The 20,069-nt window shown below is 41.0% G+C and overlaps 1 protein-coding gene across 1 annotated transcript in view; it reads right to left on the reverse strand.

Annotated features, from left to right (window-relative positions):
* Positions 1-20,069, reverse strand: part of ITPRID2 (ITPR interacting domain containing 2) — a 41,778-nt gene that overhangs the window by 17,526 nt on the left and 4,183 nt on the right. Inside the window, exons 3-10 of the mRNA XM_064660675.1 lie at positions 18,382-18,431; positions 17,502-17,558; positions 14,829-14,865; positions 13,424-13,522; positions 12,764-12,972; positions 11,171-11,865; positions 7,579-7,651; positions 974-1,065 (exon numbers count right to left, since the gene is read on the reverse strand). Of these exons, the coding sequence (XP_064516745.1) occupies positions 974-1,065; positions 7,579-7,651; positions 11,171-11,865; positions 12,764-12,972; positions 13,424-13,522; positions 14,829-14,865; positions 17,502-17,558; positions 18,382-18,431 (1,312 nt within the window). The remainder of the gene's footprint in view (positions 1-973; positions 1,066-7,578; positions 7,652-11,170; positions 11,866-12,763; positions 12,973-13,423; positions 13,523-14,828; positions 14,866-17,501; positions 17,559-18,381; positions 18,432-20,069) is intronic.

A 20,069-nucleotide genomic window follows, 5' to 3' on the forward strand; every position in this document is an offset into this window, starting at 1 on the left:
ATGGGGATAGTGAAAAATCTCTTCCTAATAACTGCCAAACAGCTTTTAAAACGCTTGGTGTCCCACATGGGAAAAAACATACAGCAAAAAAAAGTTCAGCAGATGCAAGCCACAGAAATGAAACTACTGAAGGTACCCAGAATCCCATCTCTCTATTCCTTCAAGCTTCGGTTTAAGTCCCAGACAGCTAACTGATGGCCTTGGGGCCAGGGTGTGACTCAAGGCTTTTCTCTGTCTACTGGCAGGCCAACCACATCATGGCTATTACTGTGCAAATGTTTGAGGAGAAGCAAGAGAACAGCTCTCCAAAATATCAGATACAATGCTGTGCAAACATGTGCATTGAGCAGACACCTAAACACCATGCTGGAACAAAAGCTTTCCCTAAGACATGCAGTCTCTGGTCAGTATCACAGCAAGGTCTGGGACAGAGATCAAAGGAACTGGAAGGAGAAAAGGTGTGGAAGCTCAGATTGACTAAAAGTAGTCTACCTTCACAGTAAAGTTAGTATGAAATTGTTTTCACTTTCTATCAGTTGCTAATTTAAAAAAAAAAAAAAGAAAAATACAGAGGTGGGGGAAGAGCAGGAAGGCAAAAATGATACAAAAATTGAAATGATCAGCAGAATAGCAATCATAACCTTAATCTCTACCCACTACAGTCATGAGAGAAATGGACTACAATGCTGGAACCTCAGATAGTGAGAAAAGATACTCCAGAAACAGCAAAGAGGACATACTGAATTTAGATCTTATTCTAGACCCAAGTATATCCAGATTAACCTATCAGAAAGGCTTTCAAATTTGAACACAGTTCTGTACAGGACTTGGCAGGTCCAGCTCTGAAAACTGTAATTTTATAGGACCTAGACTGATGGTCACAATAGCAAACATCAACATCCCTCCTGTCCTTCCAGGTCCCTTCTGTCCCACAATAATCATTCATATTTCAACCACATTAGGAGAACCTTACCTGAAGCTGATTAAATGGAGAACAATCTGTGGAGGAGTCCTCAGCAAAGCCACTGCTGTCGGAGTGCTGACTCGCTGTCCGTAACAGCTGGTCTGTTTAAAGCAAGCAAAATACAACTGTAATTACTTTACAAATCACAGCCTTTCAAGCCCAATCACATTCAGTATGTGCTTTCCTTTTACATCAAAGTAACATTAAGTGGATAACAATTCCTTTTCAAGTTCCACTTTGAACAATACAGAGAAACAACTTGTTTGCTTCAAGCAAAACCTCTCTCACGCAAAGCCCTACTTCTGAAACTTCAAGCAGCAGTGGAAGAGAAGCCACCTTTTACATTTTTCTTTCCTGTGCTGTGGAAAAAAAACACTCTGCAGATATTGTCAGAGCTGGAGTTCCCCTTCAACAAAACTGCATCACTGGTTAATTCACATGCAGCCAGTGGAGGAGTTGCTTTTGTGTTGGCAAGGACAGATTTGACACCCCTCCTAATCACAGAGATAAAGGAGATCCCTCTTCTCCTACCAGCTTACACCACCCCATACACCCAAAGGAACAGCATCACATGAGCAGGGAGATGCAGGGGCCTCTGCCAAGTGCTGGAGATGGTCCTCTGCTGGTTTAGCGAACAAATACAAAATACAAAACATCCCTTTACACATCAATGGGCAATCTGCCAAAGCACATTCCCAGCGCTCATTTTATACATGGCAAGATAAAATTCTCCTGCTTGTTCCTTTCTACTTACATTAGGTAAGTGTTAAAATAGCCTAAAGAGGCTCTAAAATCCTCAGTGTTTCCCAGGAGTGACTTTCTCTGGTGCAAGTAGTGGACTCATAAAGCTGCTTTAAGGAGATCTCAGCAAGCTCTGCAGTACACTACTGCATGTATATTGTTCCCAACGGGAAACAGGAAGCACCCACCAAGTGTGAGTTTACCTTACAGCACCATAAACATTTTGCTCGGCCTGAGGGCAGCATGGGTGACAACCTTATCTCACCTCTAGGTCTCAGGAAAAGTGTACAGGCTTGGAGATAGGAAGCAACCACAGTGGCCTCTAGCCTTTAGACCCCTGCCACCTACTCCTCTTCACCCTTGGGCAAGAGCTTGCTGCTGTCTTCTCAGAGGCTTAATGCAGAATTTCGCCCCACATTCCTTCAACCACTTAAATGTCATCATATAATTAATCCCAGTTCACAGCTCAATGCATTGGAATGCATGATGAAAACTGTTTTGAAACTGTTGGATACTCAAAACTCATTTTATTTAGTATTAGTTTTGATGAACATTGCACTAACGCAGAAATAAGAGCCTGCACAGTTTGTGAACGCCAGGGGAGAGGCAAACTGCCTGCTAAGCTTCTGTATCAGTGATTTCACACAGCTTTTAGGGAGTGCCTTTCAAATTGTGCTGCTGTTCTGTTATCATGGTAGCCACAATATCCTGCGAGGATAAACAACTTTTCTACCTAAAGACAGACATCCCCACCCAACTCCCAGTAAAGACAATGGAAATTACTTCCCTGAGAACTGGACTAGATCTTATTAACTGCCCAATACAATTAATACGGCTGAAAGAGCATGACATGAACAGGTTGTCACTACAGCTGAGGCTGGTGGGAAGCTGTTACCTCCTTCAAGGAGAACAGTTACCTACTTTGGCCTCTTCTCTGTCTCTTTTCCTATGTGGTGAATTCTAATTTAAGAGAAAAAAGCACTACTGGTGAAAGCCTTAGCCTCTCTTAGGGGAGAGATTCCAACTAGGTCAGACAAAGTAACTCACCAGTGCACATACTGGCATCTGTTTTAATGCACATGAAGTTTATTGCTGCTCAAGAGAAATACTGACCTGCTGCTCTATTTCCTTCACAGTCAATATTTCCTTTTCAGCTATAAAAATGAAAATTACATCTATATGTTTCCTCAAATCAATGCTTGGTCTTCTCAGAGACACAGTAAAAAAGTTAAAATCAGGTTTTGGATAATTTTTTATAGCATTTGTTATTTACGCACATGCTTTGACAGCCTTACACAACACACACTGCCAGTCAACAGGTCAGCCTAAAGCTGAGGCATCACAGCTGCCTCATTGTCTTTATGCACGCCAAGAGACTGGCACAATACGAACAAATTCATACTACCTTGGTTCCACCTAAGGAGACATCCCCTTAATACAGTCATCCCTTGCTTTCTGTGTTACAGAGCTGCTACTTTGAACATTTTAAAGCAAATCAGAGAAGACACGTTTTCTAACTATGAGCAGTCATCTACCACACCTTACCCTTGTCTTTTACAAATTCTCAGAGTTCTCCATCATACCACTATGATGTAAATGCAGTCAAAACTTATAAAGAACAGGAATCTCTACTACTTCAGTAGCAAAATGACAAGGTTTGGTTCTGTAAAGACTGGAAATAACAGCTACTATGCTGGGATATACGGATACAAAACGGTATCCACCCTCCCTGTCAACTACTGAACCAGCTATACAATCTGCTCTATGGCACCTGAATATCTCTCAGATTCAAGCAAAGAAGGGGAAAATTGAAAACATTTTTTAAAAAGATACAGAGTTACATTCAGATCTTGATTAAAATGCCTCCTGGCAATGGAGCATCTTAAGAGACAGAGTTTTTGATAAGATAGGGCTCTCCCCTTTTCACCTCATATGCAGAAAACTCAGCACCAAAGGCTGGGTAGTAGGGGCCAACCTGGAATCATCCCTTGCCCTGCATAACCCCAAGACAACTGTACCTTCTGAAAAAAGATCACTGCACCCAAAAGCTACTACACACTTCTGAACTAGTGGGAGGAGGCCTGGGGCAGCATAATAAGGAAAGTGTGGGAGAAGGAACCAGCTAAGATGAACAAAACCAGAAGGAACAATCAAACTCTTATCCCAGTTAAACAGAACACAAATGAAAATGCCCCTTAGACTGCTGTTCTAAGCTCCATAAAAAATAAAATCAAAGTATATTTAGGTACTTCAGCGAAGAAGAAATGTGGGTATTCATAAATACATTAAATAAGCTGAAAAAGTTCTAAACAAAGAACAGATGATGAAGAAACAGATGATGAAGTCTGTGGTTTACAAAACATGAGAACACAGGTTCATCAGAGAATCCCTATCAAAGAACTGAATAATTCATCTATTGTAACATAATAATCAGCCACCAATGGACTGTCAGTCTCACTCCTTCTGTGTCACTCAACTGCTCACATAGAAAAGGAGAAAAAATACCTGGAAACTGTTCATTAAGCTTTAACATTTACATTTCTTGTGCCTGCACTATTGGGAAAGATCTAATGAACTTTGTATGTTCTGAGATAATTAATAAATTAAAATAACATTCCCAACTTTAGTCCCATTACGGGACTAAATATCACCTGTCCCTTTTTCACATATTGATCACACCCTGCACCACAGCACTAACAAAACCAGCCCAGTAGGCAGCCCTGCTGCAAAAACTCTCAGTCCCTGGACTGAGACAGATCTAGCATCTGGACAGATAAGCACAGACTCCCACAAATACTAAATCTATTCCAGATGTTTTCTTCTTACTCCCCCATCTCCAATCTCCTGTGGAGCTGCACCCATAGAGAGATATAAATACAACATTATATTAAGGACAGGAAGTGCTGATGATGTGCTTTCTTCCCTTTCAAAAGCTAAATTTTCAAAATTAATCACTATCAATGTCAGATGCCTTAAAAAAACCCCGGGTCTGTGGCTACTCAAAATTTCACAGAGCCATTGACGTCAACAACCAGAGACTCACAAATTACAATGCCTCAAGAATACTTTGTCCTCTAGGCATTGTACCTATATTTGTCTTCTTTGTTGGGCATTTTTTGGAATGGAAGGTGCTGCTGTATAACTTTGTCAGGAAGAATTTTGTTTTCAAACTAACAAATCTTTCTACCAGATAACTTTTCAATAAGCTTTTTTTTATAGTGGACATTTAGTAGTGCTGTATGTTTACAGTGCAAAGTACCTGAAGGTTTTCATTCTTCTCTACTGTGTTCCTGAAAAAACCCACATGTACAAAAATACATCTGCATTTGAGGTCTGCAACAACAAAACCAGAATGCCAGGTTTGGGCATAATGCATAAACTAGTATAGTCCAATATAATCTGGAAGACATAACCTGAAAACTACATAACACTAGTTACTACAATACAGAATTTCTTGTATACTTTATAAAGGCTTTAACATAAAAGACAGTACTATAGCAAAGTATTCATTTGCAAGTCACTTTGTAAAATCTAAGCTTACCACTTATAGATAAAGCTAATCTGAAAATAAAAAACATGCTTTAATGAGTGAGCCGAAGCAACAGACTGTGTTGTTCAAGAATATCTTAAGTCTCTAGACTATTTCAGTAGGAAAGACAATCTTTTTTTGTTTGTTTGTTTTGTTGGGTTTTTTTATTTGAATACTTTACAACTTACTAAAGGCCTTCTTAAAATGCCTTACAAACTGTTGTAAAATGTCAGAGGAAGCATCCACAGCCCTCTGTTTAAATGTAAAATGACACAGCAAGGTTTATAACAGTCTGTTATAAAGAACCAACGCTCAACCTGCTAATTGACACAGAAGTACCCTCACAAGGAAAAATAAAAAAGTACTTAAGTATTCCTTCAGGGGAAGCACTCAACTGGAACAAATTTTTTGTTTATAAGTGCTTATGCACAGTAGAGCCAACGCCACTGAAAAAGGTGGGTTTGTATGAGGATCATAAACTGAAATCAACATTGCACCAGAAGACCTGTGCTTGAATTTCATGCTAATCCCACCTCATGAGATTGCTAATGAGAGTGGCATTTCACATTCAGACACAATGGCCAGCATTTTTAATAAGAGGTCATTAACTTTGGATGCCTTTAAACTTGGTGAACCTTCACTCTCTGAGAAAACAGGCCTCTATGTTGTCTCATGTTGGACAACTTGCAAAAAAAAAAAAAAAAAAGGCTATAGTTTTTTAAATGTTTTGGATAAGTTCTCCATCAAATGGTCTTCCTCTTGGCAATTTTACTGAAACCTACACAGAACAAAGTCCCAAGATTTCCACATTCTCCAGGTGAAATAAAATGCTGGTCTCAGACTAACTTTCAGCAAATGTGCAGGCATCCATATTCTTAAGTCCCAGAAAACTTCAGGCAATGCTTGCATCATAATAAAATGTCACCATTAATGTATGCCAAGTGTATTCAGAAACGGGTGGGACATACTGCATGGGAAACATGAGCCAGCATACTCTGCTTCTATTTTACTGAAGTCCCATTGCTGGAACTGCTGGTACCTTTCAGCAGATAACACAGAACCATCTGACCCTTGCATGGTGGAAGAAGAAGGCAAAATAACTACTGGGAACAGAACACAAAACTAGCATTTCAGAAGATGAAAAAATTAATTTTTCTTCTCCCTGACTGCAGCTCCTGGTTCCTTAAGCTGCTCTTCTCTGAAAAGCTCTTCCTGCAACTGACAAGGCCAAACAAACAAGAGACCTGCCCTGTAAAAAGTGCATCTCTCTTTTCATGTAATCACTTAAAGCATGTAGTAACGAACTCCAAAATACAGCTAAGGGAACAGCTAGAGATGCAGTTTCTGGCAGTCCTTCTTAGGAGTCTATGTTTGTACTAGAGGAAGCCTAGTGAGTACAATGCTGGGTTGAGCAAAGCACTGATGAAATAGCAGCACAAACTATCACCAATAACCAGGCATTAACCTCCAGCACTCAGTCCAGAGCATTCTCAACCATGTTAATGCAATTCAGCTGACAGCTCACAAGTGTCAGTTCATTTGTGAAAATACAAGTAAGATCATCTCTGTTTCTTAAGACAGGTTTTTCTGCCTCTCCTTATTGTCTAGAGATGGTAGTCATGTTTCAGCAAGAAACTGCATTGCAGCTAAACATCTACTAAGTGCAACAAGCTCTATTTCTTCTTTTATTACATGTATTAGCTAGAACAGACTTCACTTGCTAACATGGGGCAAAGTAACAATCACGAAATGAACTTAAAGATCAACTTTTTCCCCCTCCCAAGCCATAAAACACATAAATAAGAATTTGAGATGAAAGCACAACTAAGTGAGCCACAAGAGCCAGTGCAGTGTTTCCCCTGTGAAGGACTAAAATTTCCATGTGGGTGTAGAGACACTAGTCTTCTGTGCAGCCAGCCTGCAGACAGAGCAGTAGTGCATAGGAAAAACCTACACGTACCATGCAATTTAGGTTTAAAACAATGTAATTTTAGTTTAAATGGGTATCTTAAATTACAGGATCGACTAGGGAAAAAAAAAAATTCCACATAATCTGAATTAACATTTCAGGTCATCTGAGCTATCATCAGTTGTACAGCAGTGAGAACAGCCAGTGAGGTTATAGGGCTGTTGTCTTGTCTATAATTTGGTTGCCACTTTGTAGTAATGTTCTGTGATTTATCAAAAAACCAACCAACCAAAAAAAAGAAAACCAAAAAATTCAGATCTTTTTTATTTATAAAGAGAAAAGAAACTTTAGAAGTTTAAAATATATGAATCAGCCTTTCAGAGGTGGAAGAACAATCAGCAGTTGGCTGTCTCCCAGCAGTTGAAGTCTACTCACCTTTCCTTGATTTGGTCACCGCTAGCTGGTGCGTAGCTGGAACGTGTGGTAGATCCCCCTCTGTACTCTGAATCTGTTGGGAAGAGGAGATGAACATTAGTCAGCCAACTGGAATATGTTCCGGCGCTTAAAATGCCCAAGCTATATACACTGCACATGAAGGACGTGGTTTTGTTGTTTGGTTTTTTCCTCCACTCTAACAGCCTATACTGATTGAAGGAGTGAATCATACCTCCCCCTGAACCAACTTTCATCAGGTATTCAGCAATGCTCCTGCAGGAGAACAGTGATCCTTGGGTAGCACCTCCCACCCAGAGTGCAGGACTCCCCTCTGGTTACACTCAGCATGCAAAAAGACCTGGAAATCACATCCTGTGACAACACAGTCTTCAGTTCCTCTTTGACAAAACACTAAAATTACTGTGTGAAAACACCTTTGACCACCTTTACACTACTATCTTTTTCCATTCAGAACTCTTGGGCCCTCACTTGAATATAAAGAACAAGCAAAATACATTTAGAAAAATGTGTCACAAGATCAGCGCACAAGGACTGTCATCTGCCACCCTACCATTTCCCACAAGCCACCAATCCTCCAGCAGAAGGACCCAGACCTTGCCAGAACCTACTCCAGACTTCACCATGCCACTACTCATGGAAGTACTTCTTGCGCCTTCCAATAGAAAAAAGGAAGGTATTCAGAGCCATGGAGATTTCAACCGGGAAACTTAAAACTACACAAAAATGAATCCTATTACTTAATAACTTTGTGAAACGCAGCCTTATTAAGAAAGCAGTTCTCAGGCAACCATTTAAACAAGGAAAAAAATATGCCTAAAATCTCAGCAGGGAGGCCTTTGTTTTGTTCAAAACATATGTCTTCTCTTTTGCAAGATCCAGAAAAAAATCATAATGGATCACATGCAAGTCTCCATGCACAATCCACTAACGCAACTATCCTCAACCCTTCCCTCTAATGGGCTGCCCACCTAATTTCAAAATTACCAAGCAATGAATTTATTTCCATTTTTTATCAATTTGAAGATGTAAAATTAGGATACTGATGTTTATAGGCCAAAATTTGTACTTGCTAAAGAAGAAGCCATATTTACATTGATATCATCTGTAGAACAGCCACAGGGGTGCATTTTCTCAGTTACAACGGTTTTGAGAAGTACTTGGCCTGAACTTTTCACCATTAATAAGTGAAGAGCATTAATCTTGCATGATAAACCTAAAGGTTTCTGTTCCTTTAGGAAATGAAGACTGTACCAAAGGGGGAAATCCTTATTTTGTCCAAGTTCAGGGCAGCATAGAAGGGGCTCACCATTTAAGTTTAGGAAAAATTTAATTTTTTTTTAAACATGGAACAGCAAGTTTCACAGACACTTTGTTCAAACTGGCCTTCCAGGAAGGGTGTCTTGATTCTGATGGCTAAATCTGCAGCCTTCCAACAGCTAAGCCTCTACTCATTTAAATACTGTCCTTGGCTGGGAGACAGCATTCCAGCTGCGTCCGCAGCACGGTGCAGCTCCTCAAGCACGCAGGAGCTCCTTCCCCGTCCCTTCAGCCAATATTCATGCTGGTAAACGACCTTCACGACTGTAATTGGCCACCTCAGGAGTGGGTGTTTGGGGGAAATCCTGCCCTGACTCACTCCCACACCAGTTATCTTCACAGCCACAGACTTCCGAAGGGCACTCAAACCTCCAAGGCATTCGTAAGCATGGAAAGAGCTTCCTTGATATATCTGTCATCTTTCTTATGCATATGAATGCACTCCAAACCAAGCTGAGAAAACAGGGGGAGGAGTTATTGTTACTGTTTCTAATACAGTTTATTGTTCATTATACCCTGCTTAGAGACGCACAAAAATAAAATCATGCTGCCAGGAATTGTTCTAAATTTTCTTCAACAAAATTGAATTCCTCCCTCCCAGGGATCTGTAGGCAGTTGATACATATATGCTGTATCACATAGACAAAAAATTCACCGCAATCCCATCCCACATCACATGTCATCTTGCCAAAACAGCTGTGTTTATGCCCTGGTATCACTGCACAAAGTGTGTCAACCAAAACTTCACAAATACATCACACTTGTGTAGAATTCAGCAAGTCTTTACAGTCCAACTTACACTGAAGGAAAATTCCACTCCTCCTTTTAATATATACATACACATATATACAAAATATAAACTTTGCCCTAGAGTATCAAAAAATGGATGTCTCCTTTGGGATATGCAGCAAAATGCATTGCTACTCAGTCCCCTCCGATTGTGCCAATGCAAACATTTGTGTAACTACACAACAAACTGGATCAAGAAAATTATCTGGCTGAAGCCAGGAAAAATAAATCAAAATACACTGGTTCCTTTTCCCCCTCTCAACTGGACCAGTCCTTTGTTCTGGTTCAATAGATGGCCACACAACATGTTGGCGAGGACACAGTGGTATAAACAAGCAGCAGGAACCACAAGAGCTGGATTACCTTCTCTGCTTCATGAGCACCTTCAGCTACAACACTAGTTGATCTAGAAGAGCTTGAAATGACAATGACACTACAGGATCTACTAAATCATCATGTCATCATTCACTGTAAAACTTTGGGGATTTTCTATTCACTTGCTTTCTTCCCTCATTTCACCAATGACATCACAATCCTTCATTTTAAATAGCTATTTCACATAGACAAAAATATTAACTGCTGAACTTTTAACAAGAGTCACATTGAAATTTGTCCACCAAAACATCTGCTAATTTAAGAACTGTAATGCAATTCTCCAATTCAAGCTGCAAGCCTGTTAAAAATTTGCATTCTTAAATTTGTAGACCACATGTTTACTAGGCTAATAAACAAAGCACTTACACGAACCTGGAAATGAAACTGCCTTTTGGACAATTATCAATTAAAAAAAGGATATATGCATTTATGAAGATATTAAAAGGCAGCTAGCACAGAATTTGTAACTAAGCCAACCCCAAAGTCATGTCAAACAGTGACTTTCAATGTGCTAATTTCCAGGGAACAAAACAACTTATAGTAGATTGTTATCAAAACCAAAAGTTGCACAAGATGACCACCTCACCCTGCATGATAGCCCCTTTTCTGTTTCATGCAGCAACATTCTTGCTTTATTCACAAATTTATCCTTAATCAATATCAATTAATAAACTGAATTTACTTTTAGGCAACAAAAGTAATGATTTCTAGCTAGAAATTTAAGTAAAGTAAAAATTTAAACCCAAAGGTTTTAATATATACACAGTCTAACCTAAATCTATTTACACATGAAAACTTCCTAAGAGTTATGCCAGTGATTGCAATTACCTGAGCTTCATTAAAAAAAAAAAAAAAAAGACAACTGTCTTGCTGACGCTCAGGAACAACAACAGCAGCAGCAGCAGCAAGTTACCTCATGAAGAGGATCAATTAGAGCAGCCTACAACTGTTGAGAAAGTGCAACAACTCAAAGAATTTAAAGTATTCCTGGAGAAAACACTGTCAACTACATAGGAGGGAACATTCTCTGCTGGCAGATAGCAAGGTATGTAAACTGTATGCACAAACAAAGTCATGTATCTTCACTCACCTCTTCCATCTCAAAGGAGTCCTTCTGCTGCAGCATTAGATTCATTATGGATGGGTTTGCGAGTGGAGCGCAGGGGTCTCTACCCGGCGGTGCCACGGACAGCCTTTGTGTCAGGACACTGCTGTCAGATGTGCTAGAACTGCTGCTGAGGCCTGGAGAGTCCAAAAGACCAGATTCTTCGCATGGTCTGTCCTGGGCATTTGCCAACATGCTACTCTGCACGTCCTCTGGAGGCACAGTCCCCTCTCGTGTATCATCAGTCACAGCAGGAAGGTGTGTGGGTTTATCTGTGTTCCCATCCTTTTTCTGACTACTAGCCATCTCCTCCTTTACAGTAGCCAAAAAAGAGGGAGAATCTTTCTTTTTTGAATATTTTTGTAATTTAGATTCATTTTTAACATCATTTTCCTCGCTCCCTACTTCAGCTGGACTCTTCCCTTTTTCAACAGGTGAAGGACTTGAGCAGCTGCTACCATCAGCTTGCTGTGTGCCACACAGATTGAGTTTTGACAAAGTCTTCATTAACCGACTAGCTGTATTGCTGCGATTTAAAGGGGGAGGGCTGGATGCCTCTTTGCTGGAAGACACTGAATTCAAACTACCAATTTTCTGCAAAGGAGTCCCAGAGACTTGAGAATACAAAGAGGAAAAAGCATTGGCCACAGTAGTAAGCACTTCAATCTGACGAAAACGACCTGTACAAGAATGAAACATAAGGCAGAGATTACAAGGACGTTTGCTGTCATCACATCCAAGACCTGTTGATCTGTCTCTACATGATGCTTTGAATTCTCAAAGACAGCTCTTCATAAATGAAGAGGGAATTTTGATCACAACCTCTGCCCACCCCCACAAACCTCCTACTTATATCAAAGGCCCCAAAGGCTGACTTAACACTGCCTAGTCCTGTAACATGAAAGTGATACCATACTATGAAAAAAAAAAGAAAAACCATTTCAAGAATCTTTACTAAATGCAAAAGAACAGCATGGAAAGCTGTTACAAAGTCAAAAAATGGCACATGTATGTGAGTGCAAGTTACTTTACAAAAGGCTAGGAAGAAAGCGTTACTTGCGTTGCTCTCTCCATCTACAACTACAAGAGCACATTTCAGCTATGCCCTCATTTCAGCAACACTCATTACTGACTTAACAAAGCTCCTGTCCAAGTCAATAGAAATACTGTCCCAGATTTCAACAATGACAAAAATAGGTCACTGCCACCCAGAAACTGAAGAACACAAGAAACAGAGGGATATTGCTATTTGTTCCAGTGCTCTAAAGCTACAACAGAAGACAAGCTTAGGAGTAAGAGATGGAAATGATACAAACCAGAGGCAGCATATTTTACAGGATGCCTTTCATTTCCCTCCTGCACTATAAACCCCTTCCACTCACACCAAGGAGTACAACCCTGATAGTCACCTCTTGCCATATTTAAGACCAAGCAAGAGTTTTATTATGAAATCTGAATGGAATTTGCCCTTTAGGCTGTAAAGGGGTTTTGCCAGAATATTAGACACACACCTTCTTTTGGAGTTGTTTACATAGTTAATAAACTCATAAATAAGCTGTGCTTCAAAAACATACTTACTTGTTAAAGCAAAACTTGGATTTTCCACTTCCATCCGCTGTATTTGGGCATTCAAAAACACTTTGATATCTATCCCTCTGGCAAATGATGATGAATTAAAAAATCTCGCTGGAATTTTTGAAGCAATATCTGGTTCATCTCTTCCAAACCCAAGGTTATAGAGCACTTCTTCAGGATCTTCCTCATACAGCTCCAGTAATTCAGAAACACTAGACAAATGAAAGATGTTTACCATCTACCTCTCTCCTTTCAAGATCCAGTCCCTTCTCTCCAACTGCTAATTCACCCCAGAAGCCAGACTGTTTTATTGAACTTTCAACTCCTACAGCTTAGACTACTTTGGAAAATAATTGTGGAGATCTGTGCATCTGAAGTTTTGGCTCCCATCACCAGAGCCACCAGGCCAGACACATCACAGATCAAATCCTGTAATTTATATCTGTAGAGCTCAGATTTCAAAATGCCATTAAAATTTCAGCCATTTCTAATGTTTAGGTCCATTTGTTATCATTTACTGCTAACTACAACTGAAAACAAGTAGAAGTTTTTCAAGCAATCAAATGCAAATTGCCTTCTCCCTGCTAAATGCAACAATGCACATAAAACAAGCCAAACCCATTTAACTGAGGAACAGACCTTCAAAACATAATACTCTTTTACCTTGAAACAGTTGCACTGCTTTTTCCAGACCCCGTAGAGTTCATACTTCTCCCCTTCTGGTGGAACTGCAGCCTCCTGTCCTTTGCCAGTACACCATTGCTGTCAACACAAACAGAGAAGACCCCTGTGATAAACCTCTTTCGTTCGGGAACTCGATTCTCTGTCTCACTGGAGAGCTAATCCTCCAGCACTGCTGAATTTCTCTTTTCCTCTTCAGTGTTATCTGGTTTATATTAGCCATGTCATTTATTGAAATACAGTAACAAAAGCAAACCCTGGGACGCCTCAGTAAAAATGTACATAGACGGTAAGAACTTGAAGGCAAATGCAAGCTGAGAAAACAAATCCCTGATCTGCCCTTGCTGCCCCACCCTCCCTGATCCCACCCTCCTCCAGTAAGGAAGCCTGGCCTTGGGTGAACAGTCCTTGCCCTGCCATTCCTGACTTCCCTGCGGTGCTGCCTCCTCCAGGACCCACCTCTCCATGGCAAGGCCACTCTCCCTGCCATGGATACCCAGCTCCCCCTCACCCCAGCTGCCACCCACTAGCAGCACGAGACTGCAAACTGCCCTGGACCTGGCTGGGGAAGCTGAAGAGGCTCCAGAGTGGAGGAAATGAATCAAGATGAGTGCCAACCCAGACTGCGGGCCAGTTTCTTTCCCATTCCCAAACTATTTCTTCCCAGCATCTGAAGAAGCTGTCTGAGCATTAGGTGGTACCCTGTGCTCAAACGTACTTTTATTGCCAATCTCTCTGGGGGACAAACTTTTCCAGGGTGAATTTTACCATATAAAGCCTAACATACACACACTCCCACCAGAACAGCTACTGAAAAACCAAAGAAGGCAGAGGATTCACCTAAAAGTGTATTTACAGAGCCCAGCTTCAGAGGATTAGAGACACTGCTGCCCACAGCAGCTGTGCAGTCTTAGCTGAAGTTTCAGTGAGGTTCTAGTTTCAGCACACTCTATTTAGACACTCCAACGATAAAGCAGGAGTCTCTCCTCTCTCAAAGTCTTTTTTTTTCCCCACTCCCAAAGGATATCTGCTGTGACAAGCAAAACTAATCTTCCCTTGAAATTTCTGAAATGGTGACTGATCAGTGAGGCAAAGAAGGCTAATCATGATAAGTTACTAATATTTGTCATTTCTCTTGTTTTCCTCCTGCAACTCCAAAATCTATGTCAGGTCTCCTGGAAGAATAAAAATTTGCATTTTTTTTCTGCATCTCCTAATGATTGTTTCTATGTTATCTAGATCTTCTCCTTGCCTCTTATGTAAACAGAGATGAGCAAAAGAGCTTTACCTCTGTGGTAGCCCCCATGAGTTCCACTGCCCATCCTCCCTCCTGCCCACCAGCATAAACATTCCTCTGAAGTAAACAAACACACAAAAAGATGTTTACCATGTTTCCATTTGAGTATCACTCCGTAGATGATTAGCTGTAGAGAAAGAAGAAGAAGTTATGTCCAGACCCCTTCATAATTACACTTCCACAATCAGTACAAAGAAGCAGACAGTGAGCACATTTACCAATACTCCTGCATAAACCAGATTTTTCTTTTTCCATATAAATGTGATTGTCAGGGGCTGATATAAAGTTAATCTGGTTTATTCAAGCTCTGTTTAAAATAAAATCTCTCATGGACACACGTTTACATACTGTCATTAATCATATAAACCTGAAATTTAAATTGCGATAAGCTAGTAGTTGTTATATAAACCATTTACTGCTTTGCAACTGAAGACGCGATTACCAGCTGCAGGGCTGTTCCTGGGTGGGAAGGGGAGGAGGACAGGCAGGCAGGCACACGAAGATTGCTCCAGTAGAGAAAGTAAAGAACACAAGAAAGGCAGCTGGCCCCATGGCCAGGTGCTGAGACTTTATTTGTTCACCTTTTCATCGGTAAAGTGGGGCACGGCCATGGCTGCCCGAGCTGTGCAATACATGGACAAGAGCTCAGTGAAGCCTGTGGTGCTGATGGGGCCAGAGGACATGCTTGGACTTGAGAGGGCTCTGGAGGGAGGCTGGCTGTCAGGTACCAAGCCACCTGGTCACCAGCCTCTGACAGGGAAGTCAACACTTTCTGCAGCCAGATCGGCCAAGCACCACATGGGAACATCTCAGGCAGCATTATTCTTTTAGAACTGAACCCCACACTTAAATTATGGGTTCCCCGAAGAGGCAACTGAGCATTAACAAACTTGCCCAAGAGACCGGCAAGAAGCACACGTACGTTATAGCAGCCCTCAGAATCAGCTGTGAAAAGAGCAAAGGGATGTCACACGCACTGCCAGGAAAACCCTACATCTCAATTCACTGTGCCAGCAGGGTAAAGTCAGCAACCGAGAGTAAAACACAGTAACCTCCCAACTTCTCTCTTGGTTTCAGAGGCATCACAAAGAAACTGAAACGTATACAAAACACAGATCCCACATTTGTTTGGGGTCTTTTTAATATTCTTGCCCATATATGAAGGTAAGCCTATCTATAAGGATTATCTAGTGTCTAATTTGAACTATAGGTTCAAATAGCTCAGCAGTGGGCTGGGGTCCCTGCCCAATGCCCTCTGTACCATTCACACAGGGCTCTGGCTTGTATCTGGATTCAGGCAGTCACAGCTGCACAAGGGCAGGCCATTCATACCAGCCTCAAAGGGGCTGTCTGTCTGGCAGGGCACACAACACTGCTCCAAGCAGCTCTGTTGTCCTCTTGTTCTTGGATGGGAAGCAAAGCCCAGCAGAAACACTCGCATCCTTACCCAGAAAAATCAACCATCAATTCTAGTACTGGGACCTTTTCATCTGAAAAAGAGGGAAATTACCTTCTGCTAAGTCATGCTAAAGACTCACAAAAAACCAGAAGTCCTTAGATATTATAAGAGTAAAAATTAAAAAGAAAAAAGTTTCATGGTCTTCTAAAATGTATTGACTCTTGTATTCTTGGTCATATGCTCTGACCTTGGATTATCATTACAAAGAAACTTTTCCTATGAAATCTTTGTACTACAGGCAATCTAACAAGTGGAAAAAACTGTCAGTAAGAAAATTTAATCCTATTCAGTCTATTGCAGCAAGGGACTCATTTACTGCTTTTCCACCATTATCAGATCAAGGTCATTACCAGCTAAACTTTTTTCCTTAAAAGTCTTAAATCTTTACAAATTAAAGATATTTCCTTCCTCCAGGCCTTGTCCCACTACTTTGACACCATGGGCAAGACTAATGTGGAAAAAAAGGGCTTTCTACCATACAAGTTCTGACACTTTGCAAAAGCTGTAATTCAAAAAAGATTAAAAGCTAAAGCAGAAGAGTAGTTTTGTCTTTTTTTTTTTAACACTGAAAACAGACAATGTCTTATATCCCCTGTCCTGCAGTTAACTTTTGCTATTTTACTTCAAGATGCTGCTGTTAAAACAGAATCCACAGTGCTTTTGTTAGTTTGCTTATGGACACCTCTAACTCACGATCAAGAGAAAGGCCAGAAGTCTTTTTTACAAAGACGTAAACCAGGAATGGCCACATCTCCTTCCCCTTAAAAAAGGGAAGAGAAAAGAAAAGGCAAGCAGCTAGCAAAGGCAAGTGTATATAGTGGCTAATACAAAATACTTACTCAGCTTTGGTGCTTTTCATTTTTAAAAGCACTTAGCCCTTAATGGGTTTGCCTCTTGGCTGACAGAATTTCATTCCTCCTTTCAAAAGCCCGCACATGCCACTCCCGAGGGATTCAGTGGAAGCGGGGCATGCACGGCTGCCAAGAGTAACCCACAGACAAGAAGAGCAAGTAGGAGAAATCATTTTCTCACAGCCTTGGTGAGTGCTTCAGGCTATGCTGTCACTGTGGGTATTAAAATGAGAAGGCAGAAGCAAATTCAGGGCTGCCTCTGACCTTTGTGTCAGAGACCCAGAATGTTTAACACTAGCAATAGTCTAAATAACTTCAAAAAGCAAATCTTCCTGCATTTTTCTATGTGCTTCATCCTGATTTTCTAGCCAATGCTGTCATTCAAAATAAAAATCAGATGACTGAACATAATTTTTTTTGCTAGAAAAAGAGTCATAATCCTGCCACACCCACCTTCAGCTCCCAGGGATAAGTCATCTTCAAAACTTCCTCCATTTCTCACCAGCATGCCTGAAAACATACAGTTAGCAGTTCAACAACTAAAATGCTCCAGTGTTTTCCTTCCAGCAGCTTATCTAAAGATATTACCAAGATACTTAATTTGATACAGGATATAACCAGACTATATTTACAATCCCTGCATTAGTCATGCAGTAAAAATGCATTAAGAAGTGAGAAGTTATATTTCAGAACACAGAAAAATTACTTTGAAAGAGAACAACTACGAGAGTGTTTTAGTTTTGTGCTCCTGAGTCAATGTGCAAGCAAATTAACTGCAAGCAGGAACCTGGAGGTACCACTCAACACATCTGTGCCTTCCGCTGCTTGGTTATCTATCCTCCAGACATCTTACCAGGGGGATCCAGAGTCTGAGTCCAGCTTAGACATTCCCCTCTCACCTCCCTGTACTGGATTAAGAGTTGAAGTGAAGACTCCAGGCACAGCAATTCCTCTGCACCCTGTCACCACCTTCACATTCCCACTGTACTTTGAACTTTAGTATTCAGACCTGCTCAGTAAAACTTTCAGGTGTGGCAACCAGAGTTATTAGAGGCAGAGACTGCCTAATGATTGCAAGCTTGGAGACAAAATTACCTCCCTGCACATTTTGGGGTTTTTTTTAGAGCTTACTTATATCTCCAGAAAGTCTTATTCAGATTCTTTTCCCCCTTCTCCAATTTCTTGGGCACAATTGCTCCAGTGTAAGAATAACTCTGCAACATGGACCACGCTGTGGTTTGTACTCCTACTAAACAGCCAAAGTCTCAGATGAATGTCCATGAAAGCACAGTTTCCAGCAAAAGAGGTTTCAGTAGATAAAGCCCTTCCTTACCCTTCAACAGAGGATTGCTTTGCTCATCCAGGGAGGCTCCCAGAGGCGTTCTGAAACCACAGAAGAGATTAATACTATTTAAAAAACTTGCTGCTTCATGTCCTTCCTTACAGCATGTAACAAGCTTGTGATAGCAGCAGTTGTCCCTCCCTCCGCCCCCAGAAAGCACAAACATCTGAGGACTGGCAATAACTTCCTAAACGATCCTCAGCCCACTACACAAATACACCTTGTAGAGAAACACACCAAAACTTAATAACTGCAAAGCTCAAACACCTTCAGGGGCAACAGCCCCCTGTTGAGGAAAACCATGGGCTTCTCAGCAAAACACCAAGAAAAAATGAGCACGGGTTTTTGAATGGACTAATTCAATCTCACTGATGCAGTAAAAACTGCTGCCATTTTTCTACACATTTAAAACTTCGTGGAGAGAGAGGTGGAAAGCTGTATTTAGGTGATCAGGAAGAATCAAGATAAAAATCTTGACAGCTATGTTAGCTGTCACTTGCAGTTCTGATACTTTACACTGACTCTTATTTGGATGATGCCTCCTATTGCTAGTTCCCTGAAGGGTAAGAGATTTGCAGAACCTCATGGTGCTCAAAAGGAGCAGCAGAAACCACAAAAATGACAGGTCCAATTCCTCTCTGGGTTCATGCTACACTTGTTGACATTAGCTAGATGTTTCCACATTTTGTCTCTGAGATATATTTAACCAAAGACTTGTCACTACTAAGTACAGCAGCATTAACTTTCAAGGCTCAAAACAAAATCAGAAATATATTACTCATAAAGAAGGGGACAGCAGACGATTTATGTGCCTGTATTATGTATGTTTCATTTGGATTTTTAATTACACAAACACATAAACCTGCCCAAAGACCTAAAAGTAAACAGTGCTCTGATACAGTATTTATTTTGGTGCCATGGCCAAATTAAGCAAGGAAAATTTGCATCTGCTTTCTAACAGACCTTACATTTCACAACCTTATTTTTTTTTCCCTTCTGAAAAGAACTCACTCTTTCCTCATGTGGCCTGCTGATACGGAGCAAGTTCACTTCGATGTGCCTTTTGCAAAGCAAAGCAAAGCCCCACCACAGTGGGACACTAAGGCAACCAGCCAGAGCATCCAGGTGCATAACTGTGTTTCAGGTGACAGGACAGACTCTGCCAAGGCTCAGATCTCCTGTGTTTCTGCGTGTCTGTCCAGTCAGAGTCTAAAAAACATAGGGTATATTGTCTAAACCTGTCATGCTACAATGAGCCTTATGTTCTTGAGGTAATAACTATGCTGGTTGTTTACTCCTCAGCTTTGATGGGTGCGCTTCCAACCTTCTTCCTCTCCTTCCCTGGTGGCTATTCCCATGCCTCTTTTTGATGTAGAAACTTGCTGGTATTGACTTTGACAGCCCAGGTCAGTGCTACATGCACTGGCAGGCAGAAAACCATAAAAGCAACTACCAAAGCTGGCATTTCCTTTTAGAAATTAAGTCCATTACCTCTAAAGCACGTTAGCAGCTACCAGAAAAGCACTCCTGTCCAACACCCCTTGTTGTCCTGCCTGCACTGTTGCACACTATTGCCGTATACCCCCTGCGCTTGAAAAACTTGCATTTAAGAACTAGACACAACATCAGTTTAAACAAGGAACAAGTACCACACAAAAATCCTTTTGGACAACAGCGTG

This window comes from Pseudopipra pipra, chromosome 7, assembly GCF_036250125.1.
Source record: "Pseudopipra pipra isolate bDixPip1 chromosome 7, bDixPip1.hap1, whole genome shotgun sequence".
Lineage (NCBI taxonomy): Eukaryota > Metazoa > Chordata > Aves > Passeriformes > Pipridae > Pseudopipra > Pseudopipra pipra.